At 45.2% G+C, this 22,122-nt stretch overlaps 7 protein-coding genes across 7 annotated transcripts; all 7 read right to left on the reverse strand.

The window, feature by feature from the left end:
- Positions 1-2,672: 2,672 nt before the first annotated feature.
- Positions 2,673-4,387, reverse strand: LOC138368071 (major royal jelly protein 5-like). Its single transcript, XM_069330368.1, has 3 exons — positions 4,192-4,387; positions 3,652-3,744; positions 2,673-2,845 (listed from the first exon to the last, which is right to left on the reverse strand). Exons 1-3 carry the CDS (start codon positions 4,385-4,387, stop codon positions 2,673-2,675), a joined length of 462 nt encoding a protein of 153 aa, XP_069186469.1.
- Positions 4,388-5,551: 1,164 nt separating this feature from the next.
- LOC138368072 (uncharacterized) lies at positions 5,552-5,935 on the reverse strand. The gene has a single exon (XM_069330369.1). It carries the CDS (start codon positions 5,933-5,935, stop codon positions 5,552-5,554), a length of 384 nt encoding a protein of 127 aa, XP_069186470.1.
- A 12-nt stretch (positions 5,936-5,947) lies between these two features.
- Positions 5,948-7,770, reverse strand: LOC138368073 (major royal jelly protein 5-like). Its single transcript, XM_069330370.1, has 3 exons — positions 7,568-7,770; positions 6,244-6,467; positions 5,948-6,084 (listed from the first exon to the last, which is right to left on the reverse strand). The coding sequence occupies exons 1-3, from the start codon at positions 7,768-7,770 to the stop codon at positions 5,948-5,950; spliced, it is 564 nt and encodes a 187-aa protein (XP_069186471.1).
- A 3,878-nt stretch (positions 7,771-11,648) lies between these two features.
- LOC138368074 (uro-adherence factor A-like) lies at positions 11,649-12,140 on the reverse strand. Its single transcript, XM_069330371.1, has 2 exons — positions 11,981-12,140; positions 11,649-11,857 (listed from the first exon to the last, which is right to left on the reverse strand). The coding sequence occupies exons 1-2, from the start codon at positions 12,138-12,140 to the stop codon at positions 11,649-11,651; spliced, it is 369 nt and encodes a 122-aa protein (XP_069186472.1).
- An 84-nt stretch (positions 12,141-12,224) lies between these two features.
- On the reverse strand, positions 12,225-12,608 carry LOC138368075 (E3 ubiquitin-protein ligase RNF12-B-like). The gene has a single exon (XM_069330373.1). The coding sequence runs from the start codon at positions 12,606-12,608 to the stop codon at positions 12,225-12,227; it is 384 nt and encodes a 127-aa protein (XP_069186474.1).
- Positions 12,609-15,335: 2,727 nt separating this feature from the next.
- LOC138368076 (major royal jelly protein 5-like) lies at positions 15,336-16,043 on the reverse strand. The gene is made up of 2 exons (XM_069330374.1): positions 15,848-16,043; positions 15,336-15,688 (listed from the first exon to the last, which is right to left on the reverse strand). The coding sequence occupies exons 1-2, from the start codon at positions 16,041-16,043 to the stop codon at positions 15,336-15,338; spliced, it is 549 nt and encodes a 182-aa protein (XP_069186475.1).
- Positions 16,044-17,206: 1,163 nt separating this feature from the next.
- On the reverse strand, positions 17,207-17,590 carry LOC138368077 (uro-adherence factor A-like). Its single transcript, XM_069330375.1, has one exon. It carries the CDS (start codon positions 17,588-17,590, stop codon positions 17,207-17,209), a length of 384 nt encoding a protein of 127 aa, XP_069186476.1.
- Positions 17,591-22,122: the final 4,532 nt, after the last annotated feature.

Raw genomic sequence — 22,122 nt, forward strand, 5'->3', positions numbered from 1 at the left:
TTCTGCTCGCCACGTACTATCTGGCTTGTTCACGAGTTCTGTTTACCACATAAAATCTGGCTTGTTCATATGTTCTGCTCGCAACGTACTATCTGGCTTGTCCATGTGTTCTGCTCGCCACATGCTATCTTGCTTGTCCAAGTGTTCTGCTCCCCATGTATTATCTGGCTTGTTCATATGTTCTGCTAGCTACGTACAATCTGGCTTGTTCATGTGTTCTGCTTGCCACGTACTCTCCGGCTTGTTCATGTGTTCTGCTCGCTACTTACTATCTGGCTTGTTCGTGTGTTCTGCTCCCCACGTACTGTCTGGCTTGTTGATGTGTTCTGGTAGCCACGAACTATCTGGCTTGTTCATGTGTTCTGCTCGCCAGGTACTATCTGACCTGTTCATGTTTTGTGCTTACACATACTATCTGGTTTGTTCATGCGTTCTGCTCGCCACGTACTATCTGGCCTGTTCATGTGTTCAGTTCACCAGATACTCTCTGGCTTGTTCATATGTTCTGCTCGCCACATACTATCTGGCTTGTCCATGTGTTCTGCTCGCCACATACTATCTTGCTTGTCCAAGTGTTCTGCTCCCTACATACTATGTAGCTTGTTGATGTGTTCTGCTAGCTACGTACTATCTGGCTTGTTCACGTGTTCTGCTCGCCAAGTACTATCTGACTTCTTAATGTTTTCTGCTTGCCACGTACTATCTGGTTTGTTCATGTGTTCTGATAGCCACGTACTATCTGGCTTGTTCATGTGTTCTGCTCGCCAGGTACTATCTGACTTGTTCATGTTTTCTGCTCGCCACGTACTATCTGGTTTGATCATGTGTTCTGTTCACCACGTACTATCTGGCTTGTTCATGTGTTCTGCTCGCCACATACTATCTTGTGTGTCCAAGTGTTCTGCTCCCCACGTACTATCTGGCTTGTTGATGTGTTCTGGTAGCCACGTACTATCTGGTTTGTTCATGTGTTCTGCTCGCACGTATTATCTGGCTCTTTCATGTGTTCAGTTCACCAGACACTCTCTGGCTTGTTCATATGTTCTGCTCGCCACGTACTATCTGGCTTGTCCATGTGTTCAGCTCGCCACATACTATCTTGCTTCTCCAAGTGTTCTGCTCCCTACATACTATGTAGCTTGTTGATGTGTTCTGCTAGCTACGTACTATCTGGCTTGTTCATGAGTTCTGCTCGTCAGGTACTATCTGACTTGTTCATGTTTTCTGCTCGCCACGTACTATCTACTATGTTCATGTGTTCTGTTCGCCACGTACTATCTGGCTTGTTCACGTGTTCTGTTCAACACATACAATCTGGCTTGTTCATATGTTCTGCTCGCCACGTACTATCTGGCTTGTCCAATGTGTTCTGCTCGCCACATACTATCTTGCTTTTTCAAGTGTTCTGCTCCCTACATACTATCTGGTTTGTTCATGTGTTCTGCTTGCCACATACTATCTGCCTTGTTCATGTGTTCTGTTCACCATGTACTATCTAGCTTTTTCATGTGTTCTGTTTTCCACATACTATCTGGCTTGTTCATGTGTTCTGCTCACCCCATACTATCTGGCTTGTCCAAGTGTTCTGCTCCCCACGTACTATCTGGCTTGTAGATGTGTTCTGCTAGCCACGTACTATCTGGCTTGTTCATGTGTTCTCCTCGCCAGGTACTATCTGACTTCTTAATGTTTTCTGCTTGCCACGTACTATCTGGTTTGTTCATGTGTTCTGATAGCCACGTACTATCTGGCTTGTTCATGTCTTCTGTTCGCCAGGTACTATCTGACTTGTTCATGTGTTCTGCTAGCTATGTACTATTTGGCTTGTTCATGTGTTCTGCTTGCCACGTACTCTCTGGCTTGTTCATGTGTTCTGCTCGCTACTTACTATCTGGCTTGTTCGTGTGTTCTGCTCGCTACGTACTGTCTGGCTTGTTAACGTTTTCTGCTCGCTATGTACTAACTGGCTTGTTGATGTGTTCTGCTCACCAAGTACTCTTTGACTTGTTCATGGTTTCTGCTTGCCATGTACTATCTGGTTTGTTCATGTGTTCTGCTCTCCACGTTCTATCTGGCTGGTTCATGTGTTCTATTCACCATGTACTTTCTGGCTTGTTCATGTGTTCTGCTCGACAGATACTATCTGGCGTGTCCATGTGTTCTGCTCTCCACATGCTATCCTGCTTTTCCAAGTGTTCTGCTCCCCTCATACTATCTGGCTTGTTGATGTGTTCTGCTCGCCACATACTATCTGGTTTGTTCATGTGTTCTGCTTGCCACATACTATCTGCCTTGTTCATGTGTTTTGTTCACCATGTACTATCTAGCTTTTTCATGTGTTCTGTTTTCCACATACTATCTGGCTTGTTCATGTGTTCTGCTCACCCCATACTATCTGGCTTGTCCAAGTGTTCTGCTCCCCACGTACTATCTTGCTTGTAGATGTGTTCTGCTATCCACGTACTATCTGGCTTGTTCATGTGTTCTCCTCGCCAGGTACTATCTGACTTCTTAATGATTTCTGCTTGCCACGTACTATCTGGTTTGTTCATGTGTTCTGATAGCCACGTACTATCTGGCTTGTTCATGTGTTCTGCTCGCCAGGTACTATCTGACTTGTTCATGTTTTCTGCTCGCCACGTACTATCTGGTTTGTTCATGTGTTCTGTTTGCTACATACTCTCTGGCTTGTTTATGTGTTCTGCTCGCCACGTATTATCTGTCTTGTTCACATGTTCTGCTCGCCACGTACTATCTGGCTTGTTCACATATTCTGCTCGCCACGTACTATCTGGCTTGTTCATGTGTTCTGCTCGCCACGTACTATCTGGCTTGCTCATGTGTTCTGTTCGCCATGTATTGTCTTACTTGTTAGTGTTTTCTGCTCGCCACATACTAACTAGCATGTTGATGTGTTCTGCTCGCCAGGTACTATCTTCCTTGTTCATGTGTTCTGCTCGCCACGTACAGTCTGGCTTGTTCGTGTGTTCTGCTCGCCACGTGCTAACTGGCTTATTGATGTGTTCTGTGCGCGATGTACTATCTGGCTTGTTGATGAGTTCTGTTTGCCACATACTATCTGGCTTGTTCATGTATTCTGCTTCCACATACTGTCTGGCTTGTTCATGTGTTCTGCTCGCTACGTACAATCTGGTTTGTTCATGTGATCTGCTCACCACGTACTATCTAGCTTCTTCATGTGTTCTGCTCGCCCCGTACTATCTGGCTTGTTCATGTGTTCTGCTCACTACGTACTGTCTGGCTTGTTCATGTGCTCTGCTCGTCAAGTACTAACTCGCTTGTTGATGTGTTCTGCTCGCCACATAATATCTGGCTAGTTGATGTGTTTAGTTCACCACGTACTATCTGGCTTGTTCATATATTCTGCTCACCACGTACTGTCTGGCTTGTTCTCATGTTCTGCTTGTAACGTACTAACTGGCTTGTGTATGTATTCTGCTCGCCATATACTATCTGGCTTGTTCATGTGTTCAGTTCACCAAACACTCTCTGGCTTGTTCATATGTTCTGCTCGCCATATACTATCTGGCTTGTCCATGTGTTCAGCTCGCCACATACTATCTTGCTTGTCCAAGTGTTCTGCTCCCTACATACTATGTAGCGTGTTGATGTGTTCTGCTAGCTACGTACTATCTGGCTTGTTCATGTGTTCTGCTCGCCAGGTACTATCTGACTTGTTCATGTGTTCTGCTCGCCACGTACTATCTGGCTTGTTCACGAGTTCTGTTTACCACATAAAATCTGGCTTGTTCATATGTTCTGCTCGCAACGTACTATCTGGCTTGTCCATGTGTTCTGCTCGCCACATGCTATCTTGCTTGTCCAAGTGTTCTGCTCCCCATGTATTATCTGGCTTGTTCATATGTTCTGCTAGCTACGTACAATCTGGCTTGTTCATGTGTTCTGCTTGCCACGTACTCTCTGGCTTGTTCATGTGTTCTGCTCGCTACTTACTATCTGGCTTGTTCGTGTGTTCTGCTCGCTACGTACTGTCTGGCTTGTTAATGTTTTCTGCTCGCTATGTACTAACTGGTTTGTTGATGTGTTCTGCTCACCATGTACTCTCTGACCAGTTTATGGTTTCTGCTCGCCATGTACTATCTGGTTTGTTCATGTGTTCTGCTCTCCACGTACTATCTGGCTGGTTCATGTGTTCTGTTCACCTTGTACTTTCTGGCTTGTTCATGTGTTCTGCTCGACAGATACTATCTGGCTTGTCCATGTGTTCTGCTCGCCACATGCTATCTTGCTTTTCCAAGTGTTCTGCTCCCCTCGTACTATCTGGCTTGTTGATGTGTTTTGCTCGCCACATACTATCTGGTTTGTTCATGTTTTCTGCTTGCAACATAATATCTGCCTTGTTCATGTGTTCTGTTCACCATGTACTATCTAGCTTTTTCATGTGTTCTGTTTTCCACATACTATCTGGCTTGTTCATGTGTTCTGCTCACCCCATACTATCTGGCTTGTCCAAGTGTTCTGCTCCCCACGTACTATCTGGCTTGTAGATGTGTTCTGCTAGCCACCCACTATCTGGCTTGTTCATGTGTTCTCCTCGCCAGGTACTATCTGACATCTTAATGTTTTCTGCTTGCCACGTACTATCTGGTTTGTTCATGTGTTCTGATAGCCACGTACTATCTGGCTTGTTCATGTGTTCTGCTAGCAATGTACTATCTGGCTTGTTCATGTGTTCTGCTTGCCACGTACTCTCTGGCTTGTTCATATGTTCTGCTCGCTACTTACTATCTGGCTTGTTCGTGTGTTCTGCTCGCTACGTACTGTCTGGCTTGTTAATGTTTTCTGCTCGCTATGTACTAACTGGCTTGTTGATGTGTTCTGCTCACCACGTACTCTCTGACCTGTTCATGGTTCTGCTCGCCATGTACTATCTGGTTTGTTCATTTGTTCTGCTCTCCACGTACTATCTGGCTGGTTCATGTGTTCTGTTCACCATGCACTTTCTGGCTTGTTCATGTGTTCTGCTCGACATGATACTATCTGGCCTGTCCATGTGTTCTGCTCGCCACATGCTATCTTGCTTTTCCAAGTGTTCTGCTCCCCTCGTACTATCTTGCTTGTTGATGTGTTCTGCTCGCCACATACTATCTTGTTTGTTCATGTGTTCTGCTTGCCACATATTATCTGCCTTGTTCATGTGTTCTGTTCACCATGTACTATCTAGCTTTTTCATTTGTTCTGTTTTCCACATACTATCTGGCTTGTTCATGTGTTCTGCTCACCCCATACTATCTGGCTTGTCCAAGTGTTCTGCTCCCCACGTACTATCTGGCTTGTAGATGTGTTCTGCTAGTCACGTACTATCTGGCTTGTTCATGTGTTCTCCTCGCCAGGTACTATCTGACTTCTTAATGTTTTCTGCTTGCCACGTACTATCTGGTTTGTTCATGTGTTCTGATAGCCACGTACTATCTGGCTTGTTCATGTGTTCTGCTCGCCAGGTACTATCTGATTTGTTCATGTTTTCTGCTCGCCACGTACTATCTGGTTTGTTCATGTGTTCTGTTTGCTACGTACTATCTGGCTTGTTTATGTGTTCTCCTCGCCACATACTATCTGGCTTGTTCACATGTTCTGCTCGCCACGTACTATCTGGCTTGTTCATGTGTTCTGCTCGCCACGTACTATCTGGCTTGCTCATGTGTTCTATTCGCCATGTATTGTCTGGCTTGTTAGTGTTTTCTGCTCGCCACATACTAACTAGCTTGTTGATGTGTTCTGCTCGCCAGGTACTATCTTGCTTGTTCATGTGTTCTGCTCGCCACGTACAGTCTGGCTTGTTCGTGTGTTCTGCTCGCCACGTGCTAACTAGCTTATTGATGTGTTCTGTGCGCCATGTACTATCTGGCTTGTTGATGAGTTCTGTTTTGCACATACTATCTGGCTTGTTCATGTGTTCTGCTCGCTACGTACAATCTGGTTTGTTCATGTGATCTGCTCGCCACGTACTATCTAGCTTCTTCATGTGTTCTGCATGCCACGTACTATATCGCTTGTTCAAGTGTTCTGCTTGCCACGTATTATCTGGCTTGTTCATGTGTTCTGCTCACCACGTATTATCTGGCTTGTCAAAATGTTCTGCTCGCTACGTACTAGCTGGCTTGTTGATGTGTTCTGCTAGTCACGATCTATCTGGCTTGTTCATGTGTTCTGCTCACCCCATACTATCTGGCTTGTCCAAGTGTTCTGCTCCCCACGTACTATCTGGCTTGTCCATGTGTTCTGCTCGCCACATACTGTCTTGCTTGTCCAAGTGTTCTGGTCCCCACGTGCTATCTGGCTTGTCCATATGTTCTGCTTGCCACATACTATCTTGCGTGTCCAAGTGTTCTGCTCCCCACGTACTATCTGGCTTGTTGATGTGTTCTGGTAGCCACGAACTATCTGGCTTGTTCATGTGTTCTGCTCGCCAGGTACTATCTGACCTGTTCATGTTTTGTGCTTACACATACTATCTGGTTTGTTCATGTGTTCTGCTCGTTACGTACTATCTGGCCTGTTCATGTGTTCAGTTCACCAGATACTCTCTGGCTTGTTCATATGTTCTGCTCGCCACATACTATCTGGCTTGTCAATGTGTTCTGCTCGCCACATACTATCTTGCTTGTCCAAGTGTTCTGCTCCCTACATACTATGTAGCTTGTTGATGTGTTCTGCTAGCTACGTACTATCTGGTTTGTTCATGAGTTCTGCTCGGCAGGTACTATCTGACTTGTTCATGTTTTCTGCTCGCCACGTACTATCTACTATGTTCATGTGTTCTGCTCGCCACGTACTATCTGGCTTCTTCACGTGTTCTGTTCACCACATACAATCTGGCTTGTTCATATGTTCTGCTCGCCACGTACTATCTGGCTTGTCCATGTGTTCTGCTCGCCACATACTATCTTGCTTGTCCAAGTGTTCTGCTCCCCATGTACTATCTGGCTTGTTCATGTGTTCTGCTAGCTACGTACTATCTGGCTTGTTCATGTGCTCTGCTTGCCACGTACTCTCCGGCTTGTTCATGTGTTCTGCTCGCTACTTACTATCTGGCTTGTTAATGTTTTCTGCTCGCTACGTACTGTCTGGCTTGTTAATGTTTTCTGCTCGCTATGTACTAACTGGCTTGTTGATGTGTTCTGCTCACCACGTACTCTCTGACCTGTTCATGGTTTCTGCTCGCCATGTACTATCTAGTTTGTTCATGTGTTCTGCTCTCCACATACTATCTGGCTGGTTCATGTGTTCTGTTCACCTTGTACTTTCTGGCTTGTTCATTTGTTCTGCTCAACAGATACTATCTGGCTTGTCCATGTGTTCTGCTCGCCACATGCTATCTTGCTTTTCCAAGTGTTCTGCTCCCCTCCTACTATCGGGCTTGTTGATGTGTTCTGCTCGCCACATACTATCTGGTTTGTTCATGTGTTCTGCTCGACACATACTATCTGCCTTGTTCATGTGTTCTGTTCACCATGTACTATCTAGCTTTTTCATGTGTTCTGTTTTCCACATACTATCTGGCTTGTTCATGTGTTCTGCTCACCCCATACTATCTGGCTTGTCCAAGTGTTCTGCTCCCCACGTATTATCTGGCTTGTAGATGTGTTCTGCTAGCCACGTACTATCTGGCTTGTTCATGTGTTCTCCTCGCCAGGTATTATCTGACTTCTTAATGTTTTCTGCTTGCCACGTACTATCTGGTTTGTTCATGTGTTCTGATAGCCACGTACTATCTGGCTTGTTCATGTGTTCTGCTAGCTAAGTACTATCTGGCTTGTTCATGTGTTCTGCTTGCCACGTACTCTCTGGCTTGTTCATGTGTTCTGCTCGCTACTTACTATCTGGCTTGTTCGTGTGTTCTGCTCGCTACGTACTGGCTTGTTAATGTTTTCTGCTCGCTATGTACTAACTGGCTTGTTGATGTATTCTGCTCACCACGTACTCTCTGACCTGTTCATGGTTTCTGCTCGCCATGTACTATCTGGTTTGTTCATGTGTTCTGCTCTCCACGTTCTATCTGGCTGGTTCATGTGTTCTATTCACCATGTACTTTCTGGCTTGTTCATGTGTTCTGCTCGACAGATACTATCTGGCGTGTCCATGTGTTCTGCTCGCCACATGCTATCTTGCTTTTCCAAGTATTCTGCTCCCCTCATACTATCTGGCTTGTTGATGTGTTCTGCTCGCCACATACTATCTGGTTTGTTCATGTGTTCTGCTTGCCACATACTATCTGCCTTGTTCATGTGTTCTGTTCACCATGTACTATCTAGCTTTTTCATGTGTTCTGTTTTCCACAAACTATCTGGCTTGTTCATGTGTTCTGCTCACCCCATACTATCTGGTTTGTCCAAGTGTTCTGCTCCCCACGTACTATCTGGCTTGTAGATGTGTTCTGCTAGCCACGCACTATCTGGCTTGTTCATGTGTTCTCCTCGCCAGTTACTATCTGACTTCTTAATGTTTTCTGCTTGCCACGTAATATCTGGTTTGTTCATGTGTTCTGATAGCCACGTACTATCTGGCTTGTTCATGTGTTCTGCTCGCCAGGTACTATCTGACTTGTTCATGTTTTCGGCTCGCCACGTACTATCTGGTTTGTTCATGTGTTCTGTTTGCTACGTACTATCTGGCTTGTTTATGTGTTCTGCTCGCAACGTACTATCTGGCTTGTTCACATATTCTGCTCGCCACGTAATATCTGGCTTGTTCACATGTTCTGCTCGCCACGTACTATCTAGCTTGTTCATGTGTTCTGCTCGCCACGTACTATCTGGCTTGCTCATGTGTTCTGTTCGCCATGTGTTGTCTGGCTTGTTAGTGTTTTCTGCTCGCCACATACTAACTAGCATGTTGATGTGATCTGCTCGCCAGGTACTATCTTGCTTGTTCATGTGTTCTGCTCGCCACGTACAGTCTGGCTTGTTCGTGTGTTCTGCTCGCCACGTGCTAACTGGCTTATTGATGTGTTCTGTGCGCGATGTACTATCTGGCTTGTTGATGAGTTCTGTTTTCCACATACTATCTGGCTTGTTCATGTATTCTGCTTCCACATACTGTCAGGCTTGTTCATGTGTTCTGCTCGCTACGTACAATCTGGTTTGTTCATGTGATCTGCTCGCCACGTACTATCTAGCTTCTTCATGTGTTCTGCTCGCCCCGTACTATCTGGCTTGTTCATGTGTTCTGCTCAGTACGTACTGTCTGGCTTGTTCCTGTGCTCTGCTCGCCAAGTACTAACTCGCTTGTTGATGTGTTCTGCTCGCCACATAATATCTGGCTTGTTGATGTGTTTAGTTCACCACGTACTATCTGGCTTGTTCATATATTCTGCTCACCACGTACTGTCTGGCTTGTTCTCATGTTCTGCTTGTAACGTACTAACTGGCTTGTGTATGTATTCTGCTCGCCACATACTATCTGGCTTGTTCATGTGTTCTGTTCCCCATTTACTATCTGGCTTTTTTATGTGTTCTTCTTGCCACGTACTATCTGGCTTGACATGAGTTCTGCTCGCTACATACTATCTGGCTTGTTCATGTATTCTGCTCAACACATACTATCTATCTTGTTCATGTGTTCTGCTCGCTACGGACAATCTGGTTTCTTGATGTGATCTGCTCGCCACGTACTATCTAGCTTCTTCATGTGTACTATCTGGCATGCTCAAATGTTCTGCTCGCGACATATTATCTGGCTTGTTCATTTGTTCTGCTCGCAAGGTACAGTCTGGCTTGTTCATGTGTTCTGCTCGCCAAGTACTATCAGGCTTGTTTATTTGTTCTGCACGCCACGTACTATATTGCTTGTTCAAGTGTTCTGCTTGCCACTTACTATCTGGCTTGTTCATGTGTTCTCCTCACCATGTATTATCTGGCTTGTCCAAATGTTCTGCTCGCTACGTACTAGCTGGCTTGTTGATGTGTTCTGCTAGTCACGAACTATCTGGCTTGTTCATGTGTTCTGCTTGCCACATACTATTTGGCTTGTTCATGTGTTCTGCTCACCCCATACTATTTGGCTTGTTCATGTGTTCTGCTCACCCCATACTATCTGGCTTGTCCAAGTGTTCTGCTCCCCACGTACTATCTGGCTTGTAGATGTGTTCTGCTAGCTACGTAATATCTGGCTTATTCATGTGTTCTGCTCGCCAGGTACTATCTGACTTCTTAATGTTTTCTGCTTGCCACGTACTATCTGGTTCGTTCATGTGTTCTGATAGCCACGTACTATCTGGCTTGTTCATGTGTTCTGCTCGCCAGGTACTATCTGACTTGTTCATGTTTTCTGCTCGCCACGTACTATCTGTTTTGTTCATGTGTTCTGTTCACCACGTACTATCTGACTTGTTCATGTGTTCTGCTCGCCACATACTATCTTGTGTGTCCAAGTGTTCTGCTCCCCACGTACTATCTGGCTTGTTGATGTGTTCTGGTAGCCACGTACTATCTTGCTTGTTCATGTGTTCTGCTCACCAGGTACTATCTGACTTGTTCATGTTTTGTGCTTTCACATTCTATCTGGTTTGTTCATGTGTTCTGCTCGCACGTATTATATGGCTTGTTCATGTGTTCAGTTCACCAGACACTCTCCGGCTTGTTCATATGTTCTGCTCGCCACGTACTATCTGGCTTGTCCATGTGTTCAGCTCGCCACATACTATCTTGCTTCTCCAAGTGTTCTGCTCCCTACATACTATGTAGCTTGTTGATGTGTTCTGCTAGCTACGTACTATCTGGCTTGTTCATGAGTTCTGCTCGTCAGGTACTATCTACTATGTTCATGTGTTCTGTTCGCTACGTACTATCTGGCTTGTTCACGTGTTCTGTTCACCACATACAATCTGGCTTGTTCATATGTTCTGCTCGCCACGTACTATCTGGCTTGTCCATGTGTTCTGCTCGCCACATACTATCTTGCTTCTCCAAGTGTTCTGCTCCCTACATACTATCTGGTTTGTTCATGTGTTCTGCTTGCCACATACTATCTGCCTTGTTCATGTGTTCTGTTCACCATGTACTATCTAGTTTTTTCATGTGTTCTGTTTTCCACATACTATCTGGCTTGTTCATGTGTTCTGCTCACCCCATACTATCTGGCTTGTCCAAGTGTTCTGCTCCCCACGTACTATCTGGCTTGTAGATGTGTTCTGCTAGCCACGTACTATCTGGCTTGTTCATGTGTTCTCCTCGCCAGGTACTATCTGACTTCTTAAAGTTTTCTGCTTGCCACGTACTATCTGGTTTGTTCATGTGTTCTGATAGCCACGTACTATCTGGCTTGTTCATGTCTTCTGCTCGCCAGGTACTATCTGACTTGTTCATGTGTTCTGCTAGCTATGTACTATCTGGCTTGTTCATGTGTTCTGCTTGCCACGTACTCTCTGGCTTGTTCATGTGTTCTGCTCGCTACTTACTATCTGGCTTGTTCGTGTGTTCTGCTCGCTACGTACTGTCTGGCTTGTTAACGTTTTCTGCTCGCTATGTACTAACTGGCTTGTTGATGTGTTCTGCTCACCACGTACTCTTTGACTTGTTCATGGTTTCTGCTCGCCATGTACTATCTGCTTTGTTCATATGTTCTGCTCTCCACGTTCTATCTGGCTGGTTCATGTGTTCTATTCCCTATGTACTTTCTGGCTTGTTCATGTGTTCTGCTCGACAGATACTATCTGGTGTGTCCATGTGTTCTGCTCGCCACATGCTATCTTGCTTTTCCAAGTGTTCTGCTCCCCTCACACTATCTGGCTTGTTGATGTGTTCTGCTCGCCACATACTATCTGGTTTGTTCATGTGTTCTGCTTGCCACATACTATCTGCCTTGTTCATGTGTTCTGTTCACCATGTACTATCTAGCTTTTTCATGTGTTCTGTTTTCCACATACTATCTGGCTTGTTCATGTGTTCTGCTCACCCCATACTATCTGGCTTGTCCAAGTGTTCTGCTCCCCACGTACTATCTGGCTTGTAGATGTGTTCTGCTAGCCACGTACTATCTGGCTTGTTCATGTGTTCTCCTCGCCAGGTACTATCTGACTTCTTAATGTTTTCTGCTTGCCACGTACTATCTGGTTTGTTCATGTGTTCTGATAGCCACGTACTATCTGGCTTGTTCATGTGTTCTGCTCGCCAGGTACTATCTGACTTGTTCATGTTTTCTGCTCGCCACGTACTATCTGGTTTGTTCATGTGTTCTGTTTGCTAAGTACTATCTGGCTTGTTTATGTGTTCTGCTCGCCACGTACTATCTGTCTTGTTCACATGTTCTGCTCGCCACGTACTATCTGGCTTGTTCACATGTTCTGCTCGCCACGTACTATCTGGCTTGTTCATGTGTTCTGCTCGCCACGTACTATCTGGCTTGCTCATGTGTTCTGTTCGCCATGTATTGTCTGGCTTGTTAGTGTTTTCTGCTCGCCACATACTAACTAGCATGTTGATGTGTTCTGCTTGCCAGGTACTATCTTGCTTGTTCATGTGTTCTGCTCGCCACGTGCTAACTGGCTTATTGATGTGTTCTGTGCGCGATGTACTATCTGGCTTGTTGATGAGTTCTGTTTGCCACATACTATCTGGCTTGTTCATGTATTCTGCTTCCACATACTGTCTGGCTTGTTCATGTGTTCTGCTCGCTACGTACAATCTGGTTTGTTCATGTGATCTGCTCACCACGTACTATCTAGCTTCTTCATGTGTTCTGCTCGCCCCGTACTATCTGGCTTGTTCATGTGTTCTGCTCACTACGTACTGTCTGGCTTGTTCATGTGCTCTGCTCGTCAAGTACTAACTCGCTTGTTGATTTGTTCTGCTCGCCACATAATATCTGGCTAGTTGATGTGTTTAGTTCACCACGTACTATCTGGCTTGTTCATATATTCTGCTCACCACTTACTGTCTGGCTTGTTCTCATGTTCTGCTTGTAACGTACTAACTGGCTTGTGTATGTATTCTGCTCGCCACATACTATCTGGCTTGTTTATGTCTTCTGTTCCCCATTTACTATCTGGCTTTTTTATGTGTTCTTCTTGCCACGTACTATCTGGCTTGACATGAGTTCTGCTCGCTACATACTATCTGGCTTGTTCATGTATTCTGCTCGCCACATACTATATCTTGTTCATGTGTTCTGCTCGCTACGGACAATCTGGTTTGTTGATGTGATCTGCTCGCCACGTACTATCTAGCTTCTTCATGTGTACTATCTGGCATGCTCAAATGTTCTGCTCGCGACATATTATCTGGCTTGTTCATTTGTTCTGCTTGCCACTTACTATCTGGCTTGTTCATGTGTTCTGCTCACCACGTATTATCTGGCTTGTCCAAATGTTCTGATCGCTACGTACTAGCTGGCTTGTTGATGTGTTCTGCTAGTCACGAACTATCTGGCTTGTTCATGTGTTCTGCTTGCCACATACTATTTGGCTTGTTCATGTGTTCTGCTCACCCCATACTATCTGGCTTGTCCAAGTGTTCTGCTCCCCACGTACTATCTGGCTTGTAGATGTGTTCTGCTAGCTACGTACTATCTGGCTTGTTCATGTGTTCTGCTCGTCAGGTACTATCTGTCTTCTTAATGTTTTCTGCTTGCCACGTACTATCTGGTTTGTTCATGTGTTCTGCTCGCCAGGTACTATCTGACTTGTTCATGTTTTCTGCTCGCCACGTACTATCTGGTTTGTTCATGTGTTCTGTTCACCACGTGCTATCTGGCTTGTTCGTGTGTTCTGCTCGCTACGTACTGTCTGGTTTGTAATGTTTTCTGCTCGCTATGTACTAACTGGCTTGTTGATGTGTTCTGCTCACCACGTACTCTCTGACCTGTTTATGGTTCTGCTCGCCATGTACTATCTGGTTTGTTCATGTGTTCTGCTCTCCACGTACTATCTGGCAGGTTCATGTGTTCTGTTCACCATGCACTTTCTGGCTTGTTCATGTGTTCTGCTCGACAGATACTATCTGGCCTGTCCATGTGTTCTGCTCGCCACATGCTATCTTGCTTTTCCAAGTGTTCTGCTCCCCTCGTACTATCTTGCTTGTTGATGTGTTCTGCTCGCCACATACTATCTGGTTTGTTCATGTGTTCTGCTTGCCACATATTATCTGCCTTGTTCATGTGTTCTGTTCACCATGTACTATCTAGCTTTTTCATGTGTTCTGTTTTCCACATACTATCTGGCTTGTTCATGTGTTCTGCTCACCCCATACTATCTGGCTTGTCCAAGTTTTCTGCTCCCCACGTACTATCTGGCTTGTAGATGTGTTCTGCTAGCCACGTACTATCTGGCTTGTTCATGTGTTCTCCTCGCCAGGTACTATCTGACATCTTAATGTTTTCTGCTTGCCACGTACTATCTGGTTTGTTCATGTGTTCTGATAGCCACGTACTATCTGGCTTGTTCATGTGTTCTGCTCTGCAGGTACTATCTGACTTGTTCATGTTTTCTGCTCGCCACGTACTATCTGGTTTGTTCATGTGTTCTGCTCGCTAGGTACTATCTGACTTGTTCATGTTTTCTGCTCGCCACGTACTATCTGGCTTGTTCACATGTTCTGCTCGCCACGTACTATCTGGCTTGTTCATGTGTTCTGCTCGCCACGTACTATCTGGCTTGCTCATGTGTTCTGTTCGCCATGTATTGTCTGGCTTGTTAGTGTTTTCTGCTCGCCACATACTAACTAGCTTGTTGATGTGTTCTGCTCGCCAGGTACTATCTTGCTTGTTCATGTGTTCTGCTCGCCACGTACAGTCTGGCTTGTTCGTGTGTTCTGCTCGCCACGTGCTAACTAGCTTATTGATGTGTTCTGTGCGCCATGTACTATCTGGCTTGTTGATGAGTTCTGTTTGCCACATACTATCTGGCTTGTTCATGTGTTCTGCTCGCTACGTACAATCTGGTTTGTTCATGTGATCTGCTCTCCACGTACTATCTAGCTTCTTCATGTGTTCTGCTCGCCACGTACTATCTGGCTTGTTCATGTGTTCTGCTCGCTACGTACTGTCTGGCTTGTTCGTGTGCTCTGCTCGCCAAGTACTAACTCGCTTGTTGATGTGTTCTGCTGGCCACATAATATCTGGCTTGTTGATGTGTTTTTTTCGCCACATACTATCTGGCTTGTTCATATATTCTGCTCACCACGTACTGTCTGGCTTGTTCTCATGTTCTGCTTGTAACGTACTAACTGGCTTGTGTATGTATTCTGCTCGCCACATACTATCTGGCTTGTTCATGTGTTCTGTTCCCCATTTACTATCTGGCTTTTTTATGTGTTCTTCTTGCCACATACTATCTGGATTGACATGAGTTCTGCTCGCTACATACTATCTGGTTTGTTCATGTATTCTGCTCGCCACATACTATCTATCTTGTTCATGTGTACTGATCGCCAGGTACTATCTGGCATGCTCATATGTTCTGCTCGCCACATATTATCTGGCTTGTTCATCTGTTCTGCTCGCCACGTAATATCTGGCTTGCTCATATGTTCTGCGTGCAACATATTATCTGGCTTGTTCATGTGTTCTGTTCGCCAGGTATTGTCTGGCTTGTTCATGTGTTCTGCTCGCCAAGTACTATCAGGCTTGTTTATTTGTTCTGCACGCCACGTACTATATCGCTTGTTCAAGTGTTCTGCTTGCCACGTACTATCTGGCTTGTTCATGTGTTCTGCTCACCACGTATTATCTGGCTCGTCCAAATGTTCTGCTCGCTACGTACTAGCTGGCTTGTTGATGTGTTCTGCTAGTCACGAACTATCTGGGTTGTTCATGTGTACTGTTTGCCACATACTATTTGGCTTGTTCATGTGTTCTGCTCACCCCATACTATCTGGCTTGTCCAAGTGTTCTGCTCCCCAGGTACTATCTGGCTTGTAGATGTGTTCTGCTAGCCACGTACTATCTGGCTTGTTCATGTGTTCTGCTCGCCAGGTACTATCTGACTTCTTAATGTTTTCTGCTTGCCACGTACTATCTGGTTTGTTCATGTGTTCTGATAGCCACGTACTATCTGGCTTGTTCATGTGTTCTGCTCGCCAGGTACTATTTGACTTGTTCATGTTTTCTGCTCGCCACGTACTATCTGGTTTGTTCATGTGTTCTGTTCACCACGTACTATCTGGCTTGTTGATGTGTTCTGCTTGCCACGTACTATCTGGCTTGTCCATATGTTCTGCTTGCCACATACTATCTTGCGTGTCCAAGTGTTCTGCTCCCCATGTACTATCTGGCTTGTTGATGTGTTCTGGTAGCCACGTACTATCTGGCTTGTTCATGTGTTCTGCTCGCCAGGTACTATCTTACTTGTTCATGTTTTGTGCTTTCACATACTATCTTGTTTGTTCATGTGTTCTGCTCGCCACGTACTATCTGATTTGTTCATGTGTTCAGTTTACCAGATACTCTCTGGCTTGTTCATATGTTCTGCTCGCCACATACTATCTGCCTTGTCCATGTGTTCTGCTCGCCACATACTATCTTGCTTGTCCAAGTGTTCTGCTCCCTACATACTATGTAGCTTGTTGATGTGTTCTGCTAGCTACGTACTATCTGGCTTGTTCATGAGTTCTGCTCGCCAGGTACTATCTGACTTGTTCATGTTTTCTGCTCGCCACGTACTATCTACTATGTTCATGTGTTCTGCTCGCCACGTACTATCTGGCTTGTTCACGTGTTCTGTTCACCACATACAATCTGGCTTGTTCATATGTTCTGCTCGCCACATACTATCATGCCTGTCCAATTGTTCTGCTCCTCATGTACTATCTGGCTTGTTCATGTGTTCTGCTCGCCACATACTATCTGGTTTGTTCATGTGTTCTGCTTGCCACATACTATCTGCCTTGTTCATGTGTTCTGTTCACCATGTACTATCTAGCTTTTTCATGTGTTCTGTTTTCCACATACTATCTGGCTTGTTCATGTGTTCTGCTCACCCCATACTATCTGGCTTGTCCAAGTGTTCTGCTCCCCACGTACTATCTGGCTTGTAGATGTGTTCTGCTAGCCACGTACTATTTGGCTTGTTCATGTTTTCTGCTCGCCACGTACTATCTGGTTTGTTCATGTGTTCTGATAGCCACGTACTATCTGGCTTGTTCATGTGTTCTGCTCGCCAGGTACTATCTGACTTGTTCATGTTTTCTGCTCGCCACGTACTATCTGGTTTGTTCATGTATTCTGTTTGCTAAGTACTATCTGGCTTGTTTATGTGTTCTGCTCGCCACGTACTATCTGTCTTGTTCACATGTTCTGCTCGCCACGTACTATCTGGCTTGTTCACATGTTCTGCTCGCCACGTACTATCTGGCTTGTTCATGTGTTCTGCTCGCCACGTACTATCTGGCTTGCTCATGTGTTCTGTTCGCCATGTATTGTCTGGCTTGTTAGTGTTTTCTGCTCGCCACATACTAACTAGCATGTTGATGTGTTCTGCTCGCCAGGTACTATCTTGCTTGTTCATGTGTTCTGCTCGCCACGTGCTAACTGGCTTATTGATGTGTTCTGTGCACGATGTACTATCTGGCTTGTTGATGAGTTCTGTTTGCCACATACTATCTGGCTTGTTCATGTATTCTGCTTCCACATACTGTCTGGCTTGTTCATGTGTTCTGCTCGCTACGTACAATCTGGTTTGTTCATGTGATCTGCTCACCACGTACTATCTAGCTTCTTCATGTGTTCTGCTCGCCCCGTACTATCTGGCTTGTTCATGTGTTCTGCTCACTACGTACTGTCTGGCTTGTTCATGTGCTCTGCTCGTCAAGTACTAAGTCGCTTGTTGATTTGTTCTGCTCGCCACATAATATCTGGCTAGTTGATGTGTTTTGTTCACCACGTACTATCTGGCTTGTTCATATATTCTGCTCACCACGTACTGTCTGGCTTGTTCTCATGTTCTGCTTGTAACGTACTAACTGGCTTGTGTATGTATTCTGCTCGCCACATACTATATCTTGTTCATGTGTTCTGCTCGCTACGGACAATCTGGTTTGTTGATGTGATCTGCTCGCCACGTACTATCTAGCTTCTTCATGTGTACTATCTGGCATGCTCAAATGTTCTGCTCGCGACATATTATCTGGCTTGTTCGTTTGTTCTGCTTGCCACTTACTATCTGGCTTGTTCATGTGTTCTGCTCACCACGTATTATCTGGCTTGTCCAAATGTTCTGCTCGCTACGTACTAGCTGGTTAGTTGATGTGTTCTGCTAGTCACAAACTATCTGGCTTGTTCATGTGTTCTGCTTGCCACATACTATTTGGCTTGTTCATGTGTTCTGCTCACCCCATACTATCTGGCTTGTCCAAGTGTTCTGCTCCCCACGTACTATCTGGCTTGTAGATGTGTTCTGCTAGCTACGTACTATCTGGCTTGTTCATGTGTTCTGCTCGTCAGGTACTATCTGACTTCTTAATGTTTTCTGCTTGCCACGTACTATCTGGTTTGTTCATGTGTTCTGCTCGCCAGGTACTATCTGACTTGTTCATGTTTTCTGCTCGCCACGTACTATCTGGTTTGTTCATGTGTTCTGTTCACCACGTGCTATCTGGCTTGTTCATGTGTTCTGCTCGCCACATACTATCTTGTGTGTCCAAGTGTTCTGCTCCCCACGTACTATCTGGCTTGTTGATGTGTTCTGGTAGCCACGTACTATCTTGCTTATTCATGTGTTCTGCTCGCCAGGTACTATCTGGCTTGTTCATGTGTTCAGTTAACCAGACACTCTCTGGCTTGTTCATATGTTCTGCTCGCCACATACTATCTGGCTTGTCCATGTGTTCAGCTCGCCACATACTATCTTGCTTGTCCAAGTGTTCTGCTCCCTACATACTATGTAGCTTGTTGATGTGTTCTGCTAGCTACGTACTATCTGGCTTGTTCATGAGTTCTGCTCGCCAGGTACTATCTGACTTGTTCATGTGTTCTGTTCACCACATAAAATCTGGCTTGTTCATATGTTCTGCTCGCAACGTACTATCTGGCTTGTCCATGTGTTCTGCTCGCCACATACTATCTTGCTTGTCCAAGTGTTCTGCTCCCCATGTATTATCTGGCTTGTTCATATGTTCTGCTAGCTACGTACAATCTGGCTTGTTCATGTGTTCTGCTTGCCACGTACTCTCCGGCTTGTTCATGTGTTCTGCTCGCTACTTACTATCTGGCTTGTTCGTGTGTTCTGCTCGCTACGTACTGTCTGGCTTGTTAATGTTTTCTGCTCGCTATGTACTAACTGGCTTGTTGATGTGTTCTGCTCACCACGTACTCTCTGACCTGTTCATGGTTCTGCTCGCCATGTACTATCTGGTTTGTTCATGTGTTCTGCTCTCCACGTACTATCTGGCAGGTTCATGTGTTCTGTTCACCATGCACTTTCTGGCTTGTTCATGTGTTCTGCTCGACAGATACTATCTGGCCTGTCCATGTGTTCTGCTCGCCACATGCTATCTTGCTTTTCCAAGTGTTCTGCTCCCCTCGTACTATCTTGCTTGTTGATGTGTTCTGCTCGCCACATACTATCTGGTTTGTTCATGTGTTCTGCTTGCCACATATTATCTGCCTTGTTCATGTGTTCTGTTCACCATGTACTATCTAGCTTTTTCATGTGTTCTGTTTTCCACATACTATCTGGCTTGTTCATGTGTTCTGCTCACCCCATACTATCTGGCTTGTCCAAGTGTTCTGCTCCCCACGTACTATCTGGCTTGTAGATGTGTTCTGCTAGCCACGTACTATCTGGCTTGTTCATGTGTTCTCCTCGCCAGGTACTATCTGACATCTTAATGTTTTCTGCTTGCCACGTACTATCTGGTTTGTTCATGTGTTCTGATAGCCACGTACTATCTGGCTTGTTCATGTGTTCTGCTCGCCAGGTACTATCTGACTTGTTCATGTTTTCTGCTCGCCACGTACTATCTGGTTTGTTCATGTGTTCTGCTCGCTAGGTACTATCTGACTTGTTCATGTTTTCTGCTCGCCACGTACTATCTGGCTTGTTCACATGTTCTGCTCGCCACGTACTATCTGGCTTGTTCATGTGTTCTGCTCGCCACGTACTATCTGGCTTGCTCATGTGTTCTGTTCGCCATGTATTGTCTGGCTTGTTAGTGTTTTCTGCTCGCCACATACTAACTAGCTTGTTGATGTGTTCTGCTCGCCAGGTACTATCTTGCTTGTTCATGTGTTCTGCTCGCCACGTACAGTCTGGCTTGTTCGTGTGTTCTGCTCGCCACGTGCTAACTAGCTTATTGATGTGTTCTGTGCGCCATGTACTATCTGGCTTGTTGATGAGTTCTGTTTGCCACATACTATCTGGCTTGTTCATGTGTTCTGCTCGCTGCGTACAATCTGGTTTGTTCATGTGATCTGCACGCCACGTACTATCTAGCTTCTTCATGTGTTCTGCTCGCTACGTACTATCTGGCTTGTTCATGTGTTCTGCTCGCTACGTACTGTCTGGCTTGTTCGTGTGCTCTGCTCGCCAAGTACTAACTCGCTTGTTGATGTGTTCTGCTCGCCACATAATATCTGGCTTGTTGATGTGTTTTGTTCGCCACATACTATCTGGCTTGTTCATATATTCTGCTCACCACGTACTGTCTGGCTTGTTCTCATGTTCTGCTTGTAACGTACTAACTGGCTTGTGTATGTATTCTGCTCGCCACATACTATCTGGCTTGTTCATGTGTTCTGTTCCCCATTTACTATCTGGCTTTTTTATGTGTTCTTCTTGCCACATACTATCTGGCTTGACATGAGTTCTGCTCACTACATACTATCTGGTTTGTTCATGTATTCTGCTCGCCACATACTATCTATCTTGTTCATGTGTACTGATCACCAGGTACTATCTGGCATGCTCATATGTTCTGCTCGCCACATATTATCTGGCTTGTTCATCTGTTCTGCTCGCCACGTAATATCTGGCTTGCTCATATGTTCTGCGTGCAACATATTATCTGGCTTGTTCATGTGTTCTGTTCGCCAGGTATTGTCTGGCTTGTTCATGTGTTCTGCTCGCCAAGAACTATCAGGCTTGTTTATTTGTTCTGCACGCCACGTACTATATCGCTTGTTCAAGTGTTCTGCTTGCCACGTACTATCTGGCTTGTTCATGTGTTCTGCTCACCACGTATTATCTGGCTCGTCCAAATGTTCTGCTCGCTACGTACTAGCTGGCTTGTTGATGTGTTCTGCTAGTCACGAACTATCTGGGTTGTTCATGTGTACTGTTTGCCACATACTATTTGGCTTGTTCATGTGTTCTGCTCACCCCATACTATCTGGCTTGTCCAAGTGTTCTGCTCCCCAGGTACTATCTGGCTTGTAGATGTGTTCTGCTAGCCACGTACTATCTGGCTTGTTCATGTGTTCTGCTCGCCAGGTACTATCTGACTTCTTAATGTTTTCTGCTTGCCACGTACTGTCTGGTTTGTTCATGTGTTCTGATAGCCACGTACTATCTGGCTTGTTCATGTGTTCTGCTCGCCAGGTACTATTTGACTTGTTCATGTTTTCTGCTCGCCACGTACTATCTGGTTTGTTCATGTGTTCTGTTCACCACGTACTATCTGGCTTGTTGATGTGTTCTGCTTGCCACGTACTATCTGGCTTGTCCATATGTTCTGCTTGCCACATACTATCTTGCGTGTCCAAGTGTTCTGCTCCCCACGTACTATCTGGCTTGTTGATGTGTTCTGGTAGCCACGTACTATCTGGCTTGTTCATGTGTTCTGCTCGCCAGGTACTATCTTACTTGTTCATGTTTTGTGCTTTCACATACTATCTTGTTTGTTCATGTGTTCTGCTCGCCACGTACTATCTGATTTGTTCATGTGTTCAGTTCACCAGATACTCTCTGGCTTGTTCATATGTTCTGCTCGCCACATACTATCTGCCTTGTCCATGTGTTCTGCTCGCCACATACTATCTTGCTTGTCCAAGTGTTCTGCTCCCTACATACTATGTAGCTTGTTGATGTGTTCTGCTAGCTACGTACTATCTGGCTTGTTCATGAGTTCTGCTCGCCAGGTACTATCTGACTTGTTCATGTTTTCTGCTCGCCACGTACTATCTACTATGTTCATGTGTTCTGCTCGCCAC

Source organism: Procambarus clarkii, chromosome 24, assembly GCF_040958095.1.
Source record: "Procambarus clarkii isolate CNS0578487 chromosome 24, FALCON_Pclarkii_2.0, whole genome shotgun sequence".
In the NCBI taxonomy this organism is placed as follows: Eukaryota; Metazoa; Arthropoda; class Malacostraca; order Decapoda; family Cambaridae; genus Procambarus; species Procambarus clarkii.